General features: G+C 43.1%; 1 protein-coding gene across 3 annotated transcripts in view; it reads left to right on the forward strand.

Annotated features, from left to right (window-relative positions):
- The first annotated feature begins 1575 nt into the window (after positions 1-1575).
- MGMT (O-6-methylguanine-DNA methyltransferase) overlaps positions 1576-23392 on the forward strand; it is a 176796-nt gene continuing 154979 nt past the window's right edge. For 2 of the 3 annotated variants that reach the window (XR_007376883.1, XM_048944028.1), the window contains exons 1-3: positions 1591-1961; positions 11400-11443; positions 22677-22816. Coding sequence is in view for 2 of the 3 variants with exons in the window: in XM_048944028.1 (XP_048799985.1) it covers positions 1778-1961; positions 11400-11443; positions 22677-22816 (368 nt within the window). In the remaining variant the exon portion in view is untranslated. Of the gene's footprint in view, positions 1962-11399; positions 11444-22676; positions 22817-23392 lie in introns of all 3 variants that reach the window. The other variant, XM_048944029.1, reaches the window with a different exon arrangement.

Raw genomic sequence — 23392 nt, forward strand, 5'->3', positions numbered from 1 at the left:
AGTGAGATTATGTATTCATAGTCTACTGGGAAGCAGTCCTTCAGGGAATTCAGCGCTAATTAAGTTTTCTCTTCAAGCAGTGATGTTGTCAGTGCTAACAACTGCCATGCCCATGCTGGTCAATAGGCTGGTCCTCCTCAACTGGAAGAGCACAGACTGACCTGCAGTGCTCATCTTCATGTTGGCATCCTGAAGGCAAAGAAATGACAACTTATAGCAAGGAGGACCACTGAAACTGACTTTGAGAATGGTTGGATTACAAACCTCCGCACTCTTTCCTTTTAAACACAATACCAGAATGTAAAACATCTGGGAAAAAGAAAATAAAGGATCCAAGTTTAAGAAGTTTGATATTTGCATTCTAAAATAATAACTATCCCTTGGGTATCCCATCCAGCCCACAGTTTACTGAAATGAAGAGATTGTTCATTTAGAGATGAGACTGTCTTCACATAAGCCACTGCACTTGTATGGGGCACACCATGGCAATACCTTTTCATTTACTGTTAATCCGACCTTCATTAAAGATGCTGGGAAGCTTCATTTTCTCCTGACAGCATACAGCACTGCTTATGTAGTAAGTCTAAGTAATCTGTTCACTAGCAAAGGTTACTGTAAAGGTAACAGAAATTAATTTTGAATGCTTAAAAAATCAGAAAATATGAATATGTTTGTAAATTATCACAAAAATGGAATAGCTTTCCCTGCGTTTCTCCTTAACTGAAATATTGTTTCTGTGCCTCTTAAAGGCATTGAGAAAATGCTCGTATAAAGAGATTTGAATTTATTTTTCTTAAACAAAATAACTGCAATTTATCCTTCACCGATCACAAGGATCACTTCTATCTTGCTCTAAATCATAGAATCATACAATGGCCTGGGTTGCAAAGGAGCACAATGCTCACTCAGATCCAACCCCCTGCTGTGTGCAGGTCACCAACCAGCAGCCCAGGCTGCCCAGAGCCACATCCAGCCTGGCCTTGAATGCCTGCAGGGATGGGGCATCCACAGCCTCCTTGGGCAACCTGTTCCAGTCCCTCACCACCCTCTGGCTGAAAAACTTCCTCCTCATATCTAAATGGCTATGTCCATAAAAGTCACGGTTAACAGGACGGGGTGGAAACACTGTACACTTTTACTCTGAGATGTGCAGAGATTTTTGGCCAACACCTTGCTTATGTAGATGGCAAAGATGATCGAACAGGCTGCTCAACGTCCCCTGCTCACAACTGCCCTGTTGTAAGTCTGCCCCAGGTGCAACTATTCCAAAGGTATCTTCAATTGCATTGGAGAAACTTCTGCATTTTGGAGCAAACTTTGTCATTTTTTAGAGCCAGATTTAACACACAGGCACTCACTCAGTGCTGTTTTATTTGCAGCACTCACTTCCTGTAGAAAAAAAAAAAAAAAAAAATAGATTGCCAGGGTTCTGTGATGACTTTTTAAAGCCGCTCTGTTATTTCCCACGTGGATTCCTCCACTTCCCCATTCTGTGATAACTTCTGCATCCCTACAGCACCACTATAAAAATTTTTTTGCTGATGTAACTCAGGTGTAAGTTTCAGACAGCAAGAAAAATCTTTAGGTGGAAAATGAGAGCTGCAAACTTGAGCAGCGCTCCTTTTGCGAGGTGAAACAAAGCTCTGCTTTCCTCCCCACGTGCTGCCTTTTAGAAGTTGGGTTTGCGGAACTTGTAAGCGTGCAAACTGAGCGGAGCGGGCCGGCTGCTCGCCCGCACCGCGGCACTAAGCAAAGGACAGGCGAGGGAACGCTTTAAATGGCGAACTGGGCCGCGCAGCAAATCTCGTGCTCTGCTCCCAGCTCGCCGCAGCAGCCACAACTCAGCACGCTCCTTTCGGCCCCCGTGGGGTTGTGGGGAATGTTTACCAAGAGGCCCAGACCGGCTCTCGGAGCAGCTGAGCGCGGAGGCGATCAGCGCCCACGAGGTTCGGGCCCGCAAGGTGAGGTCGCTCACCGGGGCTGCTCTGCCTCCGCCGCCGCCCCTCCGAGCCCCTCGTGTGCTCCGTAAGGCTGTGCGGGACCGCGGGGCCCGGCTGATGGCGGCCTCATGGCTGTGGGAGGAGGAGCCGGGGCGGGCGGGCGGTGCTGCGGGTCGGGCCGGGAGCGGGGCGGGGGGAGCTCGGCGGTGCGGCGGGGGGGCGGTGAGCGGTCGGAAGCGCTACACGTGTCTGCGTTGCGAGTTCGGTGTCTCTGTAAGTTGTGTGTGTGCAGTGAGTGAGGAGGACGGCTCGCTTCCTGCATCCGCGGCCCTTCCTACTTGTAGCGTTTGGGGAGGAAACGTTGCTTTAGTGCAAAGGTTTTGGCATCTGGCGCTTTTCAGCGCAGGCAGAGCCGCGCTTCAGCCGAGAAGCAGCGATCTGGGCACGGGGCGGCTGTGGCCTCGCTGCCCTGCTCATGTTCTAATACTGAGATCCGCCGAGACACAGCACTGCCTCCCTGATCAGGGCATGATCAGAGGGCTGCAGCACCTCCCCTACGAAGATAGGCTGAGGGAGCTGGGCTTGTTCAGCCTGGAAAAAAGATGGCTGCAGGGTGACCTCATTGCAGCCTTCAGTACCTAAAGGGAGCCTGCAAACAGGAGGGGAATCAACTCTTTGAAAGGGTGGATAACAGCAGGACAAGGGGAAATTGCTTTAAGTTGAAGGAGGGAAGATTGAGGTTGGGTGTCAGGGGGAAGCTCTTTCCTATGAGAGTGGTGAGGTGCTGGAACAGCTGCCCAGAGAGGCTGTGATGCCCCGTCCATCCCTGGAGGTGTTCAAGGCCAGGTTGGATGGGGCCCTGGGCAGCCTGGGCTGCTATGAAATGTGGAGGTTGGTGGCCCTGCATGTGGCAGGGAGGTTAGAGATTCATGATCCTTGAGGTCCCTTCCAACCTTGGCCATTCTGTGATTCTGTGTGTGATTCTGTGATCCGCCTTGGGGCTTTTTGTCATCCCTGTGTGCACAGACATGCAGCTTAAGGGAGCCATGATAGGCACAAGGCAGTTCCTGTGTTAGGGATTCTTTCTGCCTTGCATGAGGGCTGTCCTTCAGCTCAGGAAGGAGCTGTGCTCCTGTACATGGCTTCCCACTAGGAAAAGTTCCTGAGGGTTAAAGTTTGGTCCGTTGTGGCTGTGCATGGTGCCATGAGGTGGAGGGTTGGTGACAGTGGGGCAGCCTCCCATGGGGTTTTAGGCTTTGGAACGTGAACACAGATAGCCCAGCGCTTTGTTTTAAACCCAAGTTATTATGCCAGGTATTCATTTTAGGGCAGGGTTCAAACAGGTCTGTCTCTCCAGTTTGTGTAATCTTTAAAGTTCCCTTATACACAGTTGACATCTGTGGTGCTTTCTGAAGCTTATTTTCTATGGAGCAAAGGCCCCTACATGTCCCTATAGTGCAGGCTACTTGTGTGTAACGAGGCACAGTTCTCAGGAATTTGCCCAGTTTGCATTCTTGGAATGATCTGTGAGTTTGTGTGACAGAATTGGAGATGTCCAAGTAAAAAGTTTTGTCTGCTTTGTTTTTAAACAGAAGCATAGCGCATCTGGACAACTCCACCCAAAGCCTCAAGCTTCAGAGGAAATAAGATGTACCCATGTGAGCTTGCAAGGTGGCTTTAGCAGTTCCTATCTGCATTCTGATCCATGACAAGTTAATTACACCAATTACACCAGCAACTGAACAGAAGCTCTATAGGAAACTGTTGTAGTTATATTGCAACTTGTGTTACCGTGACTACTTTATCTCTTGATAACTCTGTAATTAACTTGTCACCACTGCTTAATGCTTAACGTATGTGGAGAATCAGTTAATGGCATCACTAAAGGAATGGTAGCCTGAAGGAGAAGCTCATGCCCTTTGGGAAGGTTATCGGGGTTTCCCTGAATGGCTAATTCAAGGGCTTGTGGAGAAAAAGTATTAAGTTTGTTGCGTGGATAAGGTGGAAAGGCTGTGCCGAAGAAATTCTGCTTTAACTGACTTCAGTGATGGGAAACTTTATTAGAAGGAACAGTAGTGTAAAAAAATCCAAAGGAGAGTATGTTGGAGACATGGACAGCTGTTCTTGTAGTATTGTTGTCTACGGCCGCATGCAGGTTGGAATTTGGGGGAACAAGAACAACTGATTCAGCCTTAGTATTCCAGCTGCTCTACCTGGCTGTGTTCTGAGCAACCAGTGCAGGACTTCCTTGTGAGCCCTGCCCTTCATCTCTGATACAAGGGATGGAATTATCTTTTGTGGTGACTGAGGCCTCGTTCCTGCTGTGATGGCCCTTGTGCTATATTGGTGTAAGAGCTGAATCATTGACTTTAGGGGAGCAAGCTTCAGGTCCTGGGTTGTTGGGCATTTTGTGGTGTTTACATCAACCTGAGAACATAGTGAGCTGTCTGCTAGGGATTTAGCTGACCTGAGTTGCATTTATTTTCCACAGCAAGCCTTGCATTTTGTAATAACGGCAACGCTTCTCATTTTATATTTCACAGAACAGTATGTTGAATTCTGAACGTGTGAAACTTCTAAGTACATCCTGAAGGCATTAGGCTTCGGCCTAACGCTTGTAAAGATTTCCTGCGTTGGAATAATTTCCTGTTTGTAACACTGGTGAAGTCAGCAAGTGCCTAACCTGGCCTGTATTACCCATTCCCCGTAGTTGACGGGTGAAGCCGAATGCGCATCCCACCAATGGCACGACTCGTAAAAGCAAGCACTTGTTAAATCTATTTGTTTTTATTATGGACATCGATCTGCCAGTCGCAATAATGCATTTATGGACATTTTTCTGCAAGCGCAGCGCTGGTGGCAGTTTTTACTGACAAATTGAGTCATATGGACAGTAGTTCAAAACACGCTTACTTTATTGACGGATTGTGCAATTCTCTAGTTTACTGGGTGTTCATAAGGTATCTGGACTGGTGAAGAGAATGTAACTAATGGGGAAAGGTAGAATGAAGTTTTAATTTTAGGAGGCTCGAAATCTTTGAGGCAGTGACAGGTTTCGGTGTCTTGGCTGTTCTTGCAGATCTTTTCATTAATGCCATAATTAAAAAAGCAGAGGTGTCCTAGTGAGGGCTTCAGCTTTGCTAATTTGTATGAAGGTATAATGAGCAAACCCTTCCTAATGCAGAAGAGAAACCTGTTACCTTTTTTCCTTCCATTCTTGTGCTTGGCCAGCATTAATTTCAACAGACAGGTAGAGAAACAGCAACTATAAAAACAAATCAAGCTTGTACTGGAATATTTTCCCAAAATACAGTATGCAATTTTAAAAGTGCTGATACTGTAACGTACTATAACCTATGCTCCAGACTATTGTTTATAAAAAGTGGAGTGTATTTGAAGACCAATAAAGCTTGTGTGGCTTTGGAGTTCAGTTGTTTTGATTTAGTTTTTTGAGGTATGTCACCATTTTGGAACTGAGATGGGGGGTTTATGCTGGATATGAGGAGGAAGTTTTTCCCCCAGAGGGTGGTGAGGCACTGGCACAGGTTGCCCAAGGAGGCTGTGGATGCCCCATCCCTGCAGGCATTCAAGGCCAGGCTGGATGTGGCTCTGGGCAGCCTGGGCTGCTGGTTGGTGACCTGCACACAGCAGGGGGTTGGAGCTGGATGAGCACTGTGCTCCTTTGCAACCCAGGCCGTTCTGTGATTGTATGATTTTGATGCTTTTTGCTAATCCTTTTTGAGGAGTCTGCTTATTTATTATTTTGTATCAACAGTGAAAAAGCATCTTGATGTGTCAGGACTGTGTGCTACTTTGTGTTGTGATGTACTCAATAACAGAAACCATTTCAGGTACATTTTCAAGTCGCTTCTTAAATTTGAACCTGCAGCTGAAGTTCTGCCCAACACTTTCAATTATATGGAAGTATTTTCATCTGAATAGATTCCACTTAAGGTTAATCTCCCAAAAATGGAATTTTATTGGTATAAAGTTTATGATTTTTTTTTTTTTTTCTTCTCAGCTTTCTAAGCAGAATAACATATCTTGGTTCTATAGATAGAGGACCGATAGTGTTGAGTCAAAGGAAGACAGAATAATTCTGCCTCTTAAAGAACAGGAACAAGTGGCATCCGAAGGAGCAACAGGTGGCAGTTCAGATTACTTGTGTGCACTGCACGGGGTGCAGCTGAGTGATGGTGTTGGAATCAGGTTGCTAGGTTTGGGTTCAGAAGGCAAGTGGGTGAACACTGAGACCTTTGGGAGTTTCCTTTCGCATTCAGAAATCCTATTTCTGATTGGGGAGATTTGAAACCCACATCTTGTGGGGTGGGACGGTGTACAAGTGAAGCAATCACTAAGTGCTTGCTGTGTGCTGTTGGTGAAGGTGGGAAGCTGGAGCGATGGGCTTTTTGGTCTACTCTTTGTTAGTAGAGAGCAAGCATTGATGCTGTCTTGTAAGTGTTGCAGCTGCATAATTAGCATTCCAATAATATTTTAGTTATCTGACTGCTTTAAATGAGTCAGTGCAATGCAAACAGTGAAATTATTTTGGGTTGTTTGTATATTTGAGCATGCAGAAGGTCTGTTAATTAGTTAAACTTTTTAATAAACACTTAAAGTAAACTTAAGGCCCAGTTAAATGATTAAAACTTTTCAATTTAGCTTTACAAAATCACAAGGTGGGGCGTTCTGCATCTAAAAATACCCATGAAATACACAACTGCTTGGAGAGCCGTGGGTCGCCTTTGGTGGTGGGATGTTTTTAGCCTGTTACTGCTGCCCTGGAAAAACAATTCACAAACAACTTTTTTCCCCTTTGTCTTGCTTCGCTGAAGTTCAGTGTGACTAAATACAATGTCCTGAAAAGGGCGGGGAGAAAAAGGGAAATCCCTTGCATGAAAATAGCTCCGGTTATTTGCTGATGTTCCTTCTGTCCATGAAATGCTGGGATTCCTTGTTGGTTGGCTGAGAGATAAGATTAGCCTCATTCAAACTGATCTTAGGTTTTCTTTTATTTATCTATTCCTGGAAGTATAGCTGAACTGGTAGGCTTTGGATCCTGTTTGCAGAGGGTGTGGGGCATCGTTGCTTTTCAGCTTTGAGGTCGGGCCATTGGAGGGTGAGCTGTGCCTACGTCCAGCGTTGCATTTCCAGAGATTGAATTTGAGAGCCAACATGGCAAGGTGGTCAATCAGAGACTAACTTTCCTTTCTAGATGTTTGTGCTTTTCTTTTTTAAGAAAGCAGAATAATAGTGCTGTTATTTTCACCAGTTCATTAGTCGTGTGCTAGTGGATGCACCTCCTTTTTTATGACTGGTAATACATACAGCCTGCTTGTGAATGCTGCACGGTTGTGTCTTTGTGCATCTATATTTGATTCCATAGTCAGAGTTTCTAAGAATATGATTAACCCTGTGGGTCATCTTATAATGTAATTATTAATGATTGATTCTGTTTATCCTTGAAATCAATATAAGAAGCAAAATGGTTTGGCATATATTTGGGGTTGATTTCTAACATTCAGTAAACATGATCTCGTGACAAGACTACTATAGGTTTATTACTCAGAACGTGTTTGATGAATCTGAAGTGTGTAATTAGTTTTATATAATGATGGTGATACGTGGTGTTTTTACATGACTTATGTTAATATGGCCAATAGTGTTAACATCTCCTGCCACTAATAGTTAGGGTGGGGATGTATAGTAATTGATCTTCCTGGGAGTGCTGTAATGTAAAAACAATTCAGGCTGTTTGAAGTATATTTTACAAGTGTGCATTGGGCCTTTGGGATGTTATACTGAAAAACCCAATTGTACAGTTACCATGGGAACCCAATTAGAATAGATTGCTTGAGTTTTTTTCAGTCTTTCATCTTGACCAAAAATCTAATGTACTTTAAATGTTTTCATATGGAATTTTATTCATATACTGACTTGATATATTAGCTCTTTTAAAATTTTAGTACCAAAACCAAAGAGTATTAAGTTCTCTGGATCCTTAGGACTTTTCTTTCAAGGAGAATCTTCCTTTATTATTTAAAAGTTGATGAACTAAGAAAAATACTTCTTATGAATCTTAGAGGTCTCATCATTGTGCTGCCATTGCGTGTGCTTTGCAGGCTGCAGTTCTGTGAGAGTAAAGGGGAAAACTCCTGAAATCCCAAGGACTTGTGTTCTAACCCATCAGCACCATCTGGCTGGAATACTTCGTGGCCCTTAAAGAGTCTTAGTTTTGACATATGATCTGACTGTTCTCTACATTTATGTTCTGTTAATGTATTTCAAGGTTTGGGATGCTTGCAAGATAGGTCTACAATATGTTGGCTTCCTGTGCTGTAGGTGGTCCTTCTACAGAGGAGCTCCTACGCAGCACTGATGGATTTGTTCTCCATGCCTCAGGGCATCTGTACCTGGCTGCTCACCCATTGCCGGGGCACCAAAGGAGGAGCTCAGTGGGAGGTGGGCTTCCTTGGTCCCAGCCAGGCAGCTCTGTGCCAGCCAATGAGGGTGAGGACAGACTTTGCCTTTTTTTATTTCAGCTCATGATTCAGTCCCTTCAGTTTGTCCAGTCTCTGCAGGTGTAGGAGGAAACCACCCACCTTGGTAAAGTGGGTGATGGTAAGAGCTCAGTCTTTAAGGCAGGTTCAGTGATTCTGGGATCTCGGTTTCTGATACATGAGCCAGAATGAGGGAGGTCCTGTGTGGAGCCAGGAGCTGGACTCGATGCTCCTTATGGGGCCCTTCCAACTCAGGATGTTCTGTGATCGTGGTTGAGTCTGAAAAGTCATTCCTGTGCCATTCGGGAGAGATTCTGAGTTCTTAGCCTATCAGCCTTAGGGGAGCCTTCAGCTACATTTGGAAATGAGTTAGTGCATGTATTGGCCTCTTGTAAAGAGGCAGCCTCATTGAAAGGTTGATAAGATGCATTTTGGAGCCATACCTTGAAACTCCCCAGCCCTCTGAAGCTGGAGAGCTGTCCTGTATGGCTTTCCCCAGCACAGCTGCAGGCCTTCGTCCTGGCCCTGTGGTTTGGGTTTTACTGACTGTGTTTGTTGGATCCACCTGTCAGCCATACTGACACTTGGAGAGCTCCACCTGGGGCAGAAATAGGTCATGAACAGTCATCAATCATCGGGCCTCCTCGGACACCGTGCAGCTTCTGTCCAGCTAATTGCTTCATTTGTCCTTCTCAGCTGCCGTGCTCCCCAGGTCTGTGTGTCCAGGGGCTTCCCCTGCGCATCTCCTGCTCTGCACAGCTCCTCAGCGTGCAGCCGGGGCGCTTGCAGAGTGTTCAGTAAGTCTTTGTGTAAGGATCCTTACAGCTGGATCCCTTCCTGCCACCGTCCAGTCTCAAAGTCAGCCAGTTTCTCTGCCAGACCCCATGCCCTCCTGAGCTGTGTTTGCTTACAGTAGGCTTTCATTCTGGTGCAGCAGGTAGAAAGTGCTGTTTGCAGGCACACTTGGTGTGAAGTTGTAGGGGTGGCTGTGTCATCAATTGCATTGAGGAAGCCTGAAAGGGAGTTGCATAAAACTGTTGTAGGTGATTTCAGTGACTGATCTGGATTTGCCTTCAAATGTGTGGATTGCATCTAAGGTATGAGAGCATCTTTATGGGATGATGAGGAGATTTTGCGATAAACATCAGTGCTTTGTGTAGAACTTCAGTAGTGATTAAGCTGCTGTTGCCACTGCAGGAATTAGCTGCTGCTTGAAACAACTTCAAGTCTTGTTTATTTTTTTGTATTTGATGTGGCTTCTTTCATAAGCAGACAACACTTTTGCTGCAAATAAGTACCATAAATTTCTTCTGAAAAGGGACGTTTGCTGAATGATGCTGTCCCAGAGACAGCTGCTTGGCACCGAATGAGCACTCCTTGCCTGCCAGGAAGGGTAGTTTGCATTCCCTTGCCTTTCATGGTATGATTAATAGATAGAGAAAGCTTGCATTTGACATCCATCCCCTCACAGTTACTGATTTTTATGTTTTTTCTACTTTCTGATGCTTTAGTTTTACTCAAGCTTATACTGAAATGTTTACTTAGATTTCTTTTATAATAGCTGCAGCATTCAGTGAATACATGAGTGGTGGAAGAGGTGCTTGGCAGATAGCAGTGCTTTGCTCTCAGCTGTGCTTCCTTGCTGTGCTCATCATCCAAGGAGTTTTCAGCTTTTTGTTATCTCATAAGTTTTCATGCTTATCCAGCATGTAAAATGTTAAAATGTGTCACTGGGAATTCCGCTCCTTACTTTCAGATGGGCTCAAGCATCTCTGTCTTAAAAGGAAAAAAAAAAACAAAACCAAATACTTCTAATGAAACTTGAGGGATGTCTAAAATGTGTTGAGGTGAAGTGGATCTGACTGTAGGGCTGCAGCCTTCCCTCTTGCTTTGTTATCCTTCCCTTTTATTTCTGGTGATGGTTTAATTTGAGGCCTCAGCCTCTATTCTCTGGTATCGAATGCCTTCTGACTGCCTGGCTGCTCTAGCACAGGGTGCACATGATGCCCAATTAACTGTTAAATGGTGATTGTGTCATGCTTGGTGCAAGTGAGGCAAAGTGTTTAGATGCAGTTCTGTGTGGCCTGTATTCATATTCAGGTTCCCAAAGATTCAGGTGCTTCAGTGCTCAGATTCAGGTGCTCTGAGCTTCCCTCCTCGCATTGAGGCATGGATTGGAGGATGGCTTGGGTTGGAAGGGACCTCATGGATTGGGTTCCCTGGCTGAAGGCCAGAGCTCCCTGTGGATTTTGGCTGAGCTCTGACTGCTGCCTTGATTTCCAAAATGTCTTGTTGTAGCAGATCTATGTGGAGACACAGTGATTTTAACGTAGTGATGCTGAGAAGAAAGTGAAGGGGAAAAATGAAATGCTCAGGAAGTAACAGTTGTCTTGTATTTCAAAAGGGAGAGCAGAGGAACCATTTTGTTAATAGTATTTAAAAGATGTATTTCAGTTCCAATAATTAACATTTCCTGTGTGCTTCTGAGTACTTTGCAAGCTTTGCTTTCAAGCCCCAAGTCTTACTATGGAAGTCTCTTGCTTTCAGTCCTTAAAATACGTCACTCCCTAAAATACAGAAGTTTGTTTATTTTACTAAATGCCTCTGAACCAAATGTCTGCACAGATAATTCCTGAGTTCATAGCAGGTCTTAGAGGGCATTCTTGTAGGAAAGATCAAAATTTGCTTGTTAAGAATGTGTTGTGGTGTTGCTTTTGCCTCGCAACAAGCAAGAGATGACCTGATGAGCATCAGCATTCCTGTTTGCTTGGAAACATAAGCGAATACTTCAATAAGTAACCTTTACTTTGTTGTTATTTGTACTAAAAGATAGGGCCTGTTTAAAGAAAATGATACAAAGTTCTAAAAATACATAAATAAATAGAATTGTGTTGATGTGCAGTGCTTCCTGTGATACTCTAATTACATTTTCTAATGAAGATTTCTTTTTTTCTTACAGGCAGACATCATTCATTTACCATGGCAGCAAGGCGCGTTCCGAAAGTAAGTTCCTTGTAAGATACCCTTACATTTAGGTATATGTCAGGGGGCTGGCATTAAGAAAGAATTCACGTAACATAGTTTGTTTTTTTCCCCAGTGTCCAGCAGTCAGTATTAAGGATCCAGTTGACAAGATTGATGCTGCACTGTAAATCTCTGTAGCTCTGTCATGGTTGGTAACAGGCATCAGTGGACCTTTCCTCAGCACGTATCTATCTTCCTCGGAGCATAAACTGATAGGACAGTGCTACCTTTTCTGTGTTAAGTTGGCTGTTTGCTTCCCTTCCCCTCATAAATGCCTCATTTATTGAAAAATAGATGCATGCTGAATTTTGGACTTTAATTCTTCAGTAAGGTCTAAGTGTAGGGAAATGTTTGTAGTAAAACAGGACAGCACTGCGATCAGGAAATTCAGAATGACTTTCCCTGCTGAGGGGCAGCATTGGCGCATTTATACTCAGCAGCATTAGTCTTCAAATAATTCAAATGAACTTTGAAATACTTTTCTGTGTGTGAAATAACTACTTTTGTAACAATAATAACACTCCTCCAGGAAAATATTTCTAGTTCAATCAAACTTGCATATCTAACTATTCCTGCTGGCAGCTTCCATCGCTATTACAAATGTCTTAATAGTGGCATCTCTTGTGCTTTTAATTTGCTTCATGTACTGGCTGGGAAAAGCAGTATTCTGGCGTATGCCATGCCTTTGTACCCACTAAAAGAAAATGCTTTCTGTTTCTTTAAAATTGAACAGTTGAGGAAGGAAATTCTGGGAGATAAATTCATGTCTTGCTTTTTTCTTTTACCCAATATTCTGTGGGCTTGTACTTGTGTGCCTGTCGGTTGGAGGCATCTTGTAACAGGTACCTTAGATAATTGCAGAGAGATGTGTGATGATCTTAGGAGCCACCACACATATCTGGACTAGTCACTGGTTGCCTCTCATTCAAAGCTGGGTGTGACAGAGCTGGTAAGCAACATAAAACTGATAATTTATTACCTAACCTTTTCAGTTCTCCCACTCTCACTTCAAGTGGAAGTGTATGGTGTTAGCTGTTAGAGGGGCTTTCCCTTTTTGATGTGTTGGATGGCAGAAGGTCTGAGGCAGAATGTGGGCTCACAGCCCCATGCTTTATGGGGAGCAGAAGGCTGAAGGGAGTTGTGCAGGCACAGCCAAGGCTCCCCAGCTCCCTGCTGCTGATCCTCATACCCTTCTGTATGTGTAGGAACGGACTGTTGCTCATGATTCCTTATTATTTCCACATTTATGATCAGTTTGCAGTTTCACTGGAAGTACAGCTGCACAGTGTATGCCTTTGTGGCACAAGCTCACACGTTCTGCAGCCAGGTGTGGATGCTCTCCTCAATGGCTGTTGCATCCCTCTGGGTACCGTGGCTCTGTAGCTGCATTGCACTTACCAGAGGTGGAAGTTGGGCCTGAGAAAGGGAGGCTGCAAGGTGGCCCCGGTGATGTGGGGAGGTGGTGGTGGGAGGTGGATGGTTGCACTAAGTGGGCTTGGAGGTCTTTTCCAACCTCGGTGATTCTGTGTGCATGAACATACATTAGGAATGCATCTGCTTGGGAACTTTTTGCTTTTATGGTGTTCTCGTGACACTGTGGCTTTTTTTTTCTTTTCTATTCCATAGAATTCTAAATACAGTTCTGTTCTGTGGATATTTTGCAGTTTTAAAATGTAAACTTAGTAAGCTATTTATTTCTTTTTACTGAACATTCTGCTTTGGTGTCTGTGCTCAGCGTAGTGAAACACCTGTACTCAAGTGAACTCAGATTGGTAACGACAGCAAAATTCAGACTTTGTGTGTCAAGACTGTAATCCTCTATTTCTGTGCGAGTCTTTTTGACGTGTCTTTTGTGTGTATTTATTTTTTCTGCACACGCATTTGTATTTTCAGTGGATCCTTAAGACACAGACCGCTGTTCCATTTACGCTTAAAGCTGTTCCTCTCACTTGAAGAATTTCAATGAAATTCTTTTCCTGAACACAATTCAGATTCCCGACTCTCCTTTAGCTTAAAAAGGAGCACTATTAATGGTTTTGTTCATATTGCCTAGATTTATTCTGTTGTTATTCTCCAGCTCCCGCTCTTCAGGTATAGCTGTTTTGGTATTATAGAGAATGATGGATTATGTAGGAAAGTTTCTTTTGAAGCACTCCTGATATTGTGCAATGCACTTGGGGGTCAGCTCCACTTGACTGATGCATGATTTATCCGATGTCCCTGCCACTTTCGGAGATAAAGCTGCTATTTTATCAAAAATGCCAGCAAGTGTGAGTTAGAATTTATACACCTCCTTTTTTCAAATAATTGTTCTGATTACTTTCTGGCACGGCAATAAAATGATAAAGGTAATTGCACACAAATGCGAGATAGCACCAAAATACAATAAAATTAACCTGAATTAGCTTGACTTGTCGATGAGAAGTATTTATGAAATGTATTTTTGCAATAAGGGAGACTGATATTATAGCTGGAAGGTGAGTTATTGCCTTAATGTAATACTGTTTGAAATTTAAAAAAGAGACTGTTACAGTTGAGGGTGATTGTGCCTTTGAAATTAAGTTGAAGTGATTCTTATAATTGGCAGCAATAATGCATTGTGAAGGTAATATCTTTTATTGTGTTATGCCTAGTTGCATTACCTTTTATTTAGCTGGTCCTGACTTCAGCTCTGTGGTGAGGGTGAGAAGGAACAGATCAAGAATTTTGTGGATGTGGGCGATAAAATTCAAAACGTTACCTCGTATTAAAATCATTCTTTTGCTAGAGTTTCTCATTTTTGTCTGCTTACAATTCTGATCAACCTGATGCAAGTTTCATTGCATTAAATAAGGAAAGCTCTTGTGTTAGAATAGTTGCCATACATTTACATACCCAGCTGAACCCTGTAGCAGTAGTGCACTCGAGTATTTGGGGGGATAAATGCACACGTGTATCAGGTGCTGTCCTTGCTGAATTTTGTACTTCTTTAACACCTTGAGGTACGACCCTTTATATCACAAATACATATCTACACACATCCTCAGTCAGTACTTTGGTAATTAAAAAGTAGAATGTAAAATGTTCATTAATATACTGACTTATTTTTTTGAGTTGCTGAACACTTGTGTGAAATATGGAGAAATGCATGTTGTTTTCCTTAGTGTGAGCTTGTTAAAACTGAAACTAATAACAGCTAGATGCTGATTGTGGGGACTGTAATTTCTAGAGACCACATTCTTCATCTTGATTCTTTATTATGATAACTGTTTCTTTGCCTGTTGGGCAATGCATTCCTTTACTTCTAGTGTTTCACTGCATGTGATTGATGCTAAAACAGTAAATGACTGAACAAAGTGTAACTTTGCCCAGTGCTTCTAATTGAATCTTCTGGCATAAGATTCCCAGTCTAAAAATAAGAGGCTCTTTATCCATCTGCAGGTCACCAGTAGGATAGGGGTAGGAGTGGTGACATACACTGAGCACAAGGGATGGAAGTGCCAAGCAGCATGGCTTACAGGATGACTGCCAGTGGGGTTCACAGGCACTCCACAATGGCAGGGGGCATAACAGCGATGACTTCTCTTTGCTATTTGTGATATAATTTGCTTAATGCAGAAACCTCTGGCCCCGTCCTATTTTTTCCATGTTCATGTCAGTCCATTTCTTGCCCAATTCTACTCGAATTCGCTCTTATCTCTAGGCAGCCCACCATTTCAAACTGCATATTCTTTAAGCTTAAGGCAGGTTGTTTTACTTTTTTTTTCTTTTTTTTCCCCCTCTTGGCACTGAGATACTTAGGGATGTCATGACCCAATCTTGAAATCTGGATGGCATCCCACTGTAACCACCAATGTCTAGAGTTTATTAACACCGTGCCTCCATAGGTTACTCATACGCAGCATGTAACGATTTGACTCATTTTCCAAGTGTTCATCTCAGCTTGCTGCTAAAATGACACAGAATGACAAACCTTCTATGCTATGTGTACATTTTAAACTCTGTTGTCCCAGCAGTGGCTGCTGCACATTTATAACATTGAAGTTTCCTGCATAAGTAAGAGCTGGGGAAGCTACAAAACATGCTTGTTTACTTATTAGTGGGAGAGACTCAGGAAAAGACTTCAGTAGGTGCTTGTAGGAAATAGTACAGCTGAATTCCTGTTTAAACAGTCCATTAAGGTCTTGTGTTTAAGTGCCTGCTGATACTAATGTCTGAAATCAAAGCTTGGCATGCAAACAGTGGATGAAGTAGAAAAATGTGGTAACTGAACATTGCCTAGGATACAACAGTAGTAACCCAGCTCCTCTTTGAAAAGAGAAGAATTAATTCTATTACAAATAAAATACCATTCTTTAAGTAAAACCACAATGTCAGAGGCGGTCCTGCAAGTAAGATGAAGATGTCTGAGGTAGCCCTGGTAAGCACACTGGGAACTTGCCATCTGACAACCAGGATAACTCCTGTCTGCCAAAACAAGCGACTGAAGACTCAGCCAAAGAGCCAGAGGCTACTACTGCTTGGAAATCCACTTTTATAGCTTGGCATTTCAGGGTCTTTTGATTGCCATCCAAAGAGGATTAGTAGTATAATACGATGGGACAACAGAAACTTGCGCTTGCTGTCTTTGATTGTTTAATAAAGAATTATGTGTTTGCTCTTGTTGAATACTTTTTAAATGCTTTAGGAAGCAAATGTTGCTCTGTGCACATGAACATATTTCCTTCTGTTTTGTCAGTGGCTTGCGTGGAGCAGACTTGCTAATAAGTGAAGATGGGGAGTGATTTTTGGTGCCCGCTTGTATATGGTCAAACCGTGCAGTTTAATTCTGTGCCTTAACATTTTCATTATGTTATTTGGAATATAAAGAAATTTATATCACCCTAAACTAACCCTGGATTTGCTTAGGCTGCTATTTCTTTTCCATATGTCCAAGGTTGGTGAATCCTCCTGTTGAGGAATTGCTCTTTATTTGTGTGTGTTACTCCACCAGGCAATGGAAGCAGTGCTGTTAGTCTCCATAGCTCTCCAGCCATCTCGTTGCAGAGCAGGCTTCTGACCAAACACTGCTGGAAGGCTGGGATCTGCTATATCCCAGGAAATGGCCAATTTGGCCATGCTTCCCATGGCACAAGATGATGTGTGTGCTTTCTTTAATGTTTCAGTGCAGCTCTTACACAACAGCTTTATCAGAATTGCAGTCCTGTTCATGTGTAGGTGTTAATTTCTTTTGCAGCAAGGACAAAGGCAAATGGACCCAGTGTTTATTGTGGCATTGTGCTTACCTGGAAATCTTTGGATTACTTCAGTAGAAGGAGACAACTGTTAGAGAAGTTTGGATTTTCAAATGTACTAAAAGCAAAAGAATTGCATAAATTCTGCTTCTCATTTGGGTGTTGAAAATATAGATATTTACTACAGATACTAATAAGAGTTGGCTTTTAAACTTGCAATCTGATCACGAGTTCATTGCAGGCATCCTGTGTAGTTTTTCTCCTCAGTGCTTAGGTTTTTCTTTTCTGTAAAACACTGCATTTAAGAAGTGACATTCTCATTCAAGACTGACTGCATAGGGTTGGAAAACTACTGTCCATGCCGAAGTATATGTGCAGAAAAGCACATTGCCTTTACTATTAATATAACTTTTCCCATATTCTTGACATACAATGGATTATTTCCTTTTAAATAAACAGGCAGAAACCAGTCAAACAAATACAGGAAGTTTTAGACTATGAAGGAGATGTGGGGAGAGCTATAATTGAATGGAAACCTCTTGAGTGGGCCAGCACTGCGTGCCTGTGCCAGATGGGTGCTGTGCTCTGCATTGCTGGTGGCTTCTGCCGCCCGGGGGTGGGGGCAGATGCTTTGTGCAATTAAAACCCTTCTGAAAAGGCCATTATGGATTATGTTTCTAAACTGTAATTTCATGGGGTTGTCTTTGCGACTTTCACAGCACACCTTAATGACCAGATTTTTTTCTCCTCGGTCACTTGTCTCAGCACAGAGTGGCAACAGCAGCTTCCAGAATCTCAGCTGAGGATACGATTGTGCTGGCAGCCACCAGGTGACCTCCTTGTTGAAGGGCAGGCCCATCACTTGTGCACACTTGCAGCAGATGAGGTGTTTGTAACCAGCCCACCTCCTTGTTCTGGTGCCCCTATTGCTGGGGAGGTGGTAACGGTGGAGACGGATGCATCCTCAGTTCTCATTTCTGATGATGATCCCTGATTGTTTTTGCCTTGGGAAACACCACTGATACGATTTAATAACGATTTTGTTACAAGAGGGGTGTAAATGTACTGGATTAGGAAGCGTGACTGTAACAACAGGGCTGAAGTGAAGTGACAAAGTGGCACAGCTCCCAGGTGCCGGTGAAGAATGCCCCTCAAATTTCCATCCAATAGTTCAAGCTTCTGCTGAATCTTAATTCAGAACTTGAATCAATAAAAAGCAGCTTTGAGAACACTACAGTACTGAAAATAAAGACCCATTTAAGCGTTCAGAACTGCTATTTCTTTCCTGCAATTAGGATGAAGAAGTAACTTTCCTGGCATCTATTGATCATCCACTCAGACTCAACAAATTCTTGGTATTGTTTTGGTAAGGCACTGATATTGTCACAGCAATGGAGATGCTTGAGAATTATAGTTTACATTCTAGCCAAGAAAGTTACAATATTGAAGTGATGCTTCCTTAGGATATATTTAAGGAGAATAGGAAGTAAATGAACAGGCTGGCTCATTGCACCTGGAGAGGGATGCGTTAGCATCAGTTGGTGCCAAGAGAAAGTACCTTGGAATTGTTTTTTGGAGAAGAAAATCAGTTTTTATAGCTAAAAATACTGATGGTTTGTGCTACTGGTAGGTACAGCACTGCTCAGAATCCTTTTAGACAATTGTATTGACAGATATCTTTAATGATAGAAGTATGTAGTTATAATCAAGCCTGGTGTAAGAGCAAGATTCCATGAGAAACCTGTTGAGCATCTCTGTAGATTCTTTGTTTATGAATAACAGTGAGTTTGGCATGGAAAAACTGGGAGGAGAATTTTCATAGGTGCAGGGGTGGCAGTTTGAGGAACAATAGAAGTGGGACTGTTTCTTTGTTTGGGAAATGGCAGGTGAAATAAGCAAGTAATTGTAATGCAGCTTCTCTCTTGGTTGTATTTATGTTATCAGGTACTTTGGCTAAACAGTTAACACCTGAGTTAATCAGAGGATTGAGAGTCATGTTTTTGTCTTGGAGGTAGCTGTGAGATCTCACTAGTCAGTGCCTTCCTACTCTTGAATTAATGAACAGAATTACAGTGCATGTGAAGACATGGTACTTTGGGTCTAGCAGTTGAGGAATAGTTCTACCCTGTTTATCAGAAATACTGGACAGACAAAAATTGTGAGGGCTTCAAGTTCAGCCATTTGCTATAGCTGGCATAGCAGAAATGCAAAGTCATGGCCTGAAGCAGTGATTGAGCACCTGGTGGAAGGCAAGGCCAACCCGGGAAGCTCAGGTGCATGCAATGAAGCTGAGAAAGCAGAATGGCTGGAGCCAGGATCCACCCCTTTCCAGACCTCATTTAAGGGTTGGCAGTGGAGGTGTGGGGATCTTGCTGGGGATCCCTGTCTGTCTGAGATCTTCCAAAGGTAAGTGGTTTGTTTTTTTTTTTCCTTCTGTGTCCACGGCTGCTGTGTTTGGTCTTATTATCACTTGTTGCAGCCTAGGACTTTGCCACCCTGCTGTTACTGCTGTGCTTTCTATTGTGTTATAGCATTACAGCCTGATGGAAATATTCTTTTGAAAGTTATGTGGGTGGTAGCAAGGGAGGGTGGATTCAGTGTTCGGATAGAGGGGAGGTATTCCTGCTGAAGCAGGGTGCAGTGGGGGTACCAGTTGGTGATGTTCTGGCTCCTGAAGGGACGTGCTTTGTTATGGATTTTGTGAACTTTGGTGATCCTCAGCATTGCTGTGTGGGTTTTCTCCTCCTTATCTGCTCTGCATTACAGATAGGAGTTGCATTTTGGATCCCAGACCGTAGGCTAGGATGGAATTCCTTGTCTTCAGGAACAGTTAAATGCAGAAAGTAATCTTGAGTTATTTACTGTAATGTGAAAGACCCTTAATGCAAATTTAAATTAAATCTGCATTTAATCAAACTGAAGGTATGTTTTAGTGCTGAAAACCTTGGCTGCAGCAAGACTGTTACATAGAATTACTGTGGAAGGTGTAAGAGGTGAACATCTTTATATGCAAGTCATCAAGCCAATGCTGGCTGTTAGGTTTGTAGCACCTGGTTTAGGAGATGAAACTCGCTGCTGTTTTGAATCCTCAGCATCTGAACCTTAGAAAAGCAATCTGAGTGGTATGTCAGTGTTTCCTCATGGTGCTCAGCATAATTTAGGGGCCTTACCCTTTGGAGGAGCATAGGGCCAATGAGGCACACACTGCTGCACAGTCACGGGAGCACGCCTGGAAAATGAGGCTCCTCCATACAAGACATTAACTCATAAATCATGCTAATGTTCTCACTGATAAATCTTCCACTATGGAAACCTTGTGATGCTCATCTGTTATTAGTGACAAAAAGGACTCAATTCTGTTGGCTAACAGTGGTCCTCCAGTTTTATTTAGAGCATTTAGCAGTTGAATGCAAGAGAATACGAGCTTGTGTAGCACGTCTTTATTTATACAGCTCTGGGGGTCACAGGGAAATATCTCCAAAAGTCCCGTTGTTTTCCTTTGTTTTTTATCTAATAAACTTTAATTGTTGATACTTGGATGCAAATCCATAGGTATTACGATGGAGGTGAAGTTCAGGTGCTGCCACATCAAAATGGCTCAGATGATTTCTTTATGTAAAGAAGCCGAGGAAGACAGAAGGCAGTTTTATTAGGGTTTATTACATTTCTGCTTTAAGTTGCCCATGATTTCTAATTCTCACATCTTCAGCAGAGCCATGCAGGCAGGGCAAGCTGTGTGTCCAGCTGCCAGCAGTCAACGATGCCCAAGCATTGGGTGACTTCAGCTGGTAGCATCTCAAGTCTGCTTATCTGTATCTGCAAACTTGTGACAAACTTAAATCTTGATTACAATTTCACTTCATTTTAAAACAGCACTGCCTGCAGTGGTGTATCCTTACTTCCTGATTATTTAATTAGTATGAAGATACTTTTACGTCTGAACAAAGTATGCTGTTCTCTGCTTCTGTACAGTGACCTTCATGTTTGAAGCTCCCAACCCAATTGCATATGTATGTGGATTCCTTGTGCAGGTTTATAAAAATAAAACTTCTAATATTGCTGCCTGGTGCATCTGATAAACAAGGCTGAACATAGTAGTGATTACTCAAGGTTTTCATCTAAAAAGCTTACTTCAAGTTGGATTTTACGCAGAGGGTTATTTATAGTGTTCTGTTACATGCTGCATCCTGTGTTTTGTTATAATGAAAAAGCTGTCCTTGTATAACTAAGTTGTTATATTCACAGAATACATAGTATGAGGTTCAGTGCATCTAGTTGAGGGCTGTCACACAAATAAAAATGAAGAATGTATGCTGCTGCTTTTCAAATATGTGAACTAGTATGTTGGTTTTTCTTTTTATTAATATTTCTGCAGTGAGGTGCTGCTCCCCAAAAGTTCATCCATTTCCACTCCTTAAGCAAGGAGATGGAGCAAGGAAGGGCTTGGTTCAAGAGGTGGATTTCTCTTTCTCTGCAACATCAGCAAACATTTTCTTAGTGTAATTGGTGTGAGAGCTGCCAGTCAGTTTTTCCCTGCCTGGGAATAAAATGGAAATGTTGTTTTAAAGTACTTATAGTAAAAGAAACAGAACTTGAAAACTTGAACAGGTTCAAAATGTGGAGTAGGAACTGGTAATCTCATCTTTTTCTTTTTTTTTATAAGGCAACTTGGTCATAGGTTGGGCAGACTTCACAGAGCTTTGGGTCAGACTGTACATCTGTACAGATGATAGTGAAAATAAGCTTGTGCTGTTGTCTCTGGAAGTATAAAGTAAATTGCAGGTTAGCTGTATGATCACAGTGGTGTTAAAACTCAAGAAACCTCGCTGGTCTTCCAGAATGTAAGCAGGCTGTTTGTCAGGTTAGCTTCTGGTTGCTCTTTGCAGTAGAGGTCCTTTTGGTCTGTTTGCATCGTTCTTACCTTCACAGAAGCTTGGGTTGGAGGAGTATACCCAGTTCCTGCCCCCACTAGGTTGACCAGGAAGCCTACAAACAGGAGGGGAATCAACTCTCTGAAAGGGTGGATAACAGCAGGACAAGGGGAGATGGTTTTAACTTGAGGGAGGGAAGACTTGGGTTGGATGTCAGGGGGAAGCTCTTTCCTATGAGAGTGGTGAGGTGCTGGAACAGCTGCCCAGAGAGGCTGTGATGCCCCGTCCATCCCTGGAGGTGTTCAAGGCCATGTTGGATGGGGCCCTGGGCAGCCTGGGCTGCTGTGAAATGTGGAGGTTGGTGGCCCTGCCTGTGGCAGGGAGGTTGAAGCTTCATGATCCTTGAGGTCCCTTCCAACCCAACAATTCTGTGATTCTGTGATGTTCCCATTGTGGTGTGATCCTGACATGGTGTTGGGTGACTGCAATGAATGTGTTCTGTCCTTTCTTAGCAATCTTACAATTCCAAGTGGAGCAGCTCCCGATTCAGAGGGTAAAGCCACGATGAATTTGATGTGGGTGTTTTTGGTGCGGTCTTGAACAATACTGAAAAATCCATGATATGGAGTTGGAAACATATCCTATCAGTAACTGTAAAGCCAGCCTGGTAACAACGGGAGTAAAAATTGTTGTTTTTACTAAGGAATGATTTTCTTTTCATGTTTTTCCAGCAGACACGTTCTGTTTGTGTTTCAGCAGCTATTTGCATAACGCTGCTGCTGGGAGCCAGTGACTGTGCTCTGTTGTCATGATCATTCTTCTGGTACTGGTGTCAGAACACTTCATGTCAGGCATTACTGCTGAACCAGCCACAAAGCTTCCATTGCCTGTGACTTTTATGAAGGTTGCTGCTCTTCTAACTTTTTTTCCGGGACTGATTGAGTTAATGGCTTTTTAGGATGGGTCATTCTAAGTTAGCTAAAGGTGTAGTCAAAGAAACTTGAAATATTCTATTTCCATGGTTCTTTATCTTTTCCAAATTGCTTTTGAAAACTGCACGGTGTATCTTGAGATGAATGCTCTTTGGTGAGAACATGCCCAGTGACAGTCATTTGGTTTTATGAACAGGTGACTTCCAAGGAGGGAGCATCACAGTGCCAGGAGAAGCATGTGGTTCTGCTCAGCCCTGTGGGAAAACTGGAGATGTCTGGGTGTGAAACAGGAGTACATGAAATTAAACTCCCCAAACTGAGTGTGCTGCCAAATGGGTAAGTTCGTGTTCTATCGATCCTGTGTTTGAGCGAGCAGTAAACAGATTGCCCAGAGGATCTAAGGCAGGCTGTGTGTGCCTTTTTTGCACCAGCCACGTTGAAAGTAGAGTGCTTTTCCCTGGGAGAGCAAAGCAGCCTCCAGCACTGTCAAGGAATGGCACATCTCAAATGCGTTTCTTTCTCTGTGACTTCAATACAGCTAAGAAATCAAGCTGAGACAAGTGTTCTTTAAATACACTGTGAAGGTAACTCCTCCCTAATTTTGGACACGTGTGTGAATGTGTCACTGAGGAGTGACACTGCTGTGTCTGTTTTGTGGACCTGTATCTAGATGTGCGTGCTCAGACAGGCAGAACCAAGGTTGAGTGATTAGTCATGGAAGCTGCTGAAGAGAGCTCTGGTTTGTTTGTCATGTTTATGATGTCTCCTGAAGTTCTCACAACAAAGGTATCTATGTTAGGAGAGGTAATGCCTCAAATGCTGGACTGATGGAGGAGGTGTTGGTACTTTTTTATTGGTTTTATGGTTGAGTAGACGTGCTTTTCAGTCTGGTAAAATATTGTGCTGTTTGGA

Source organism: Lagopus muta, chromosome 5 (genome assembly GCF_023343835.1).
Source record: "Lagopus muta isolate bLagMut1 chromosome 5, bLagMut1 primary, whole genome shotgun sequence".
Taxonomy (NCBI): Eukaryota; Metazoa; Chordata; class Aves; order Galliformes; family Phasianidae; genus Lagopus; species Lagopus muta.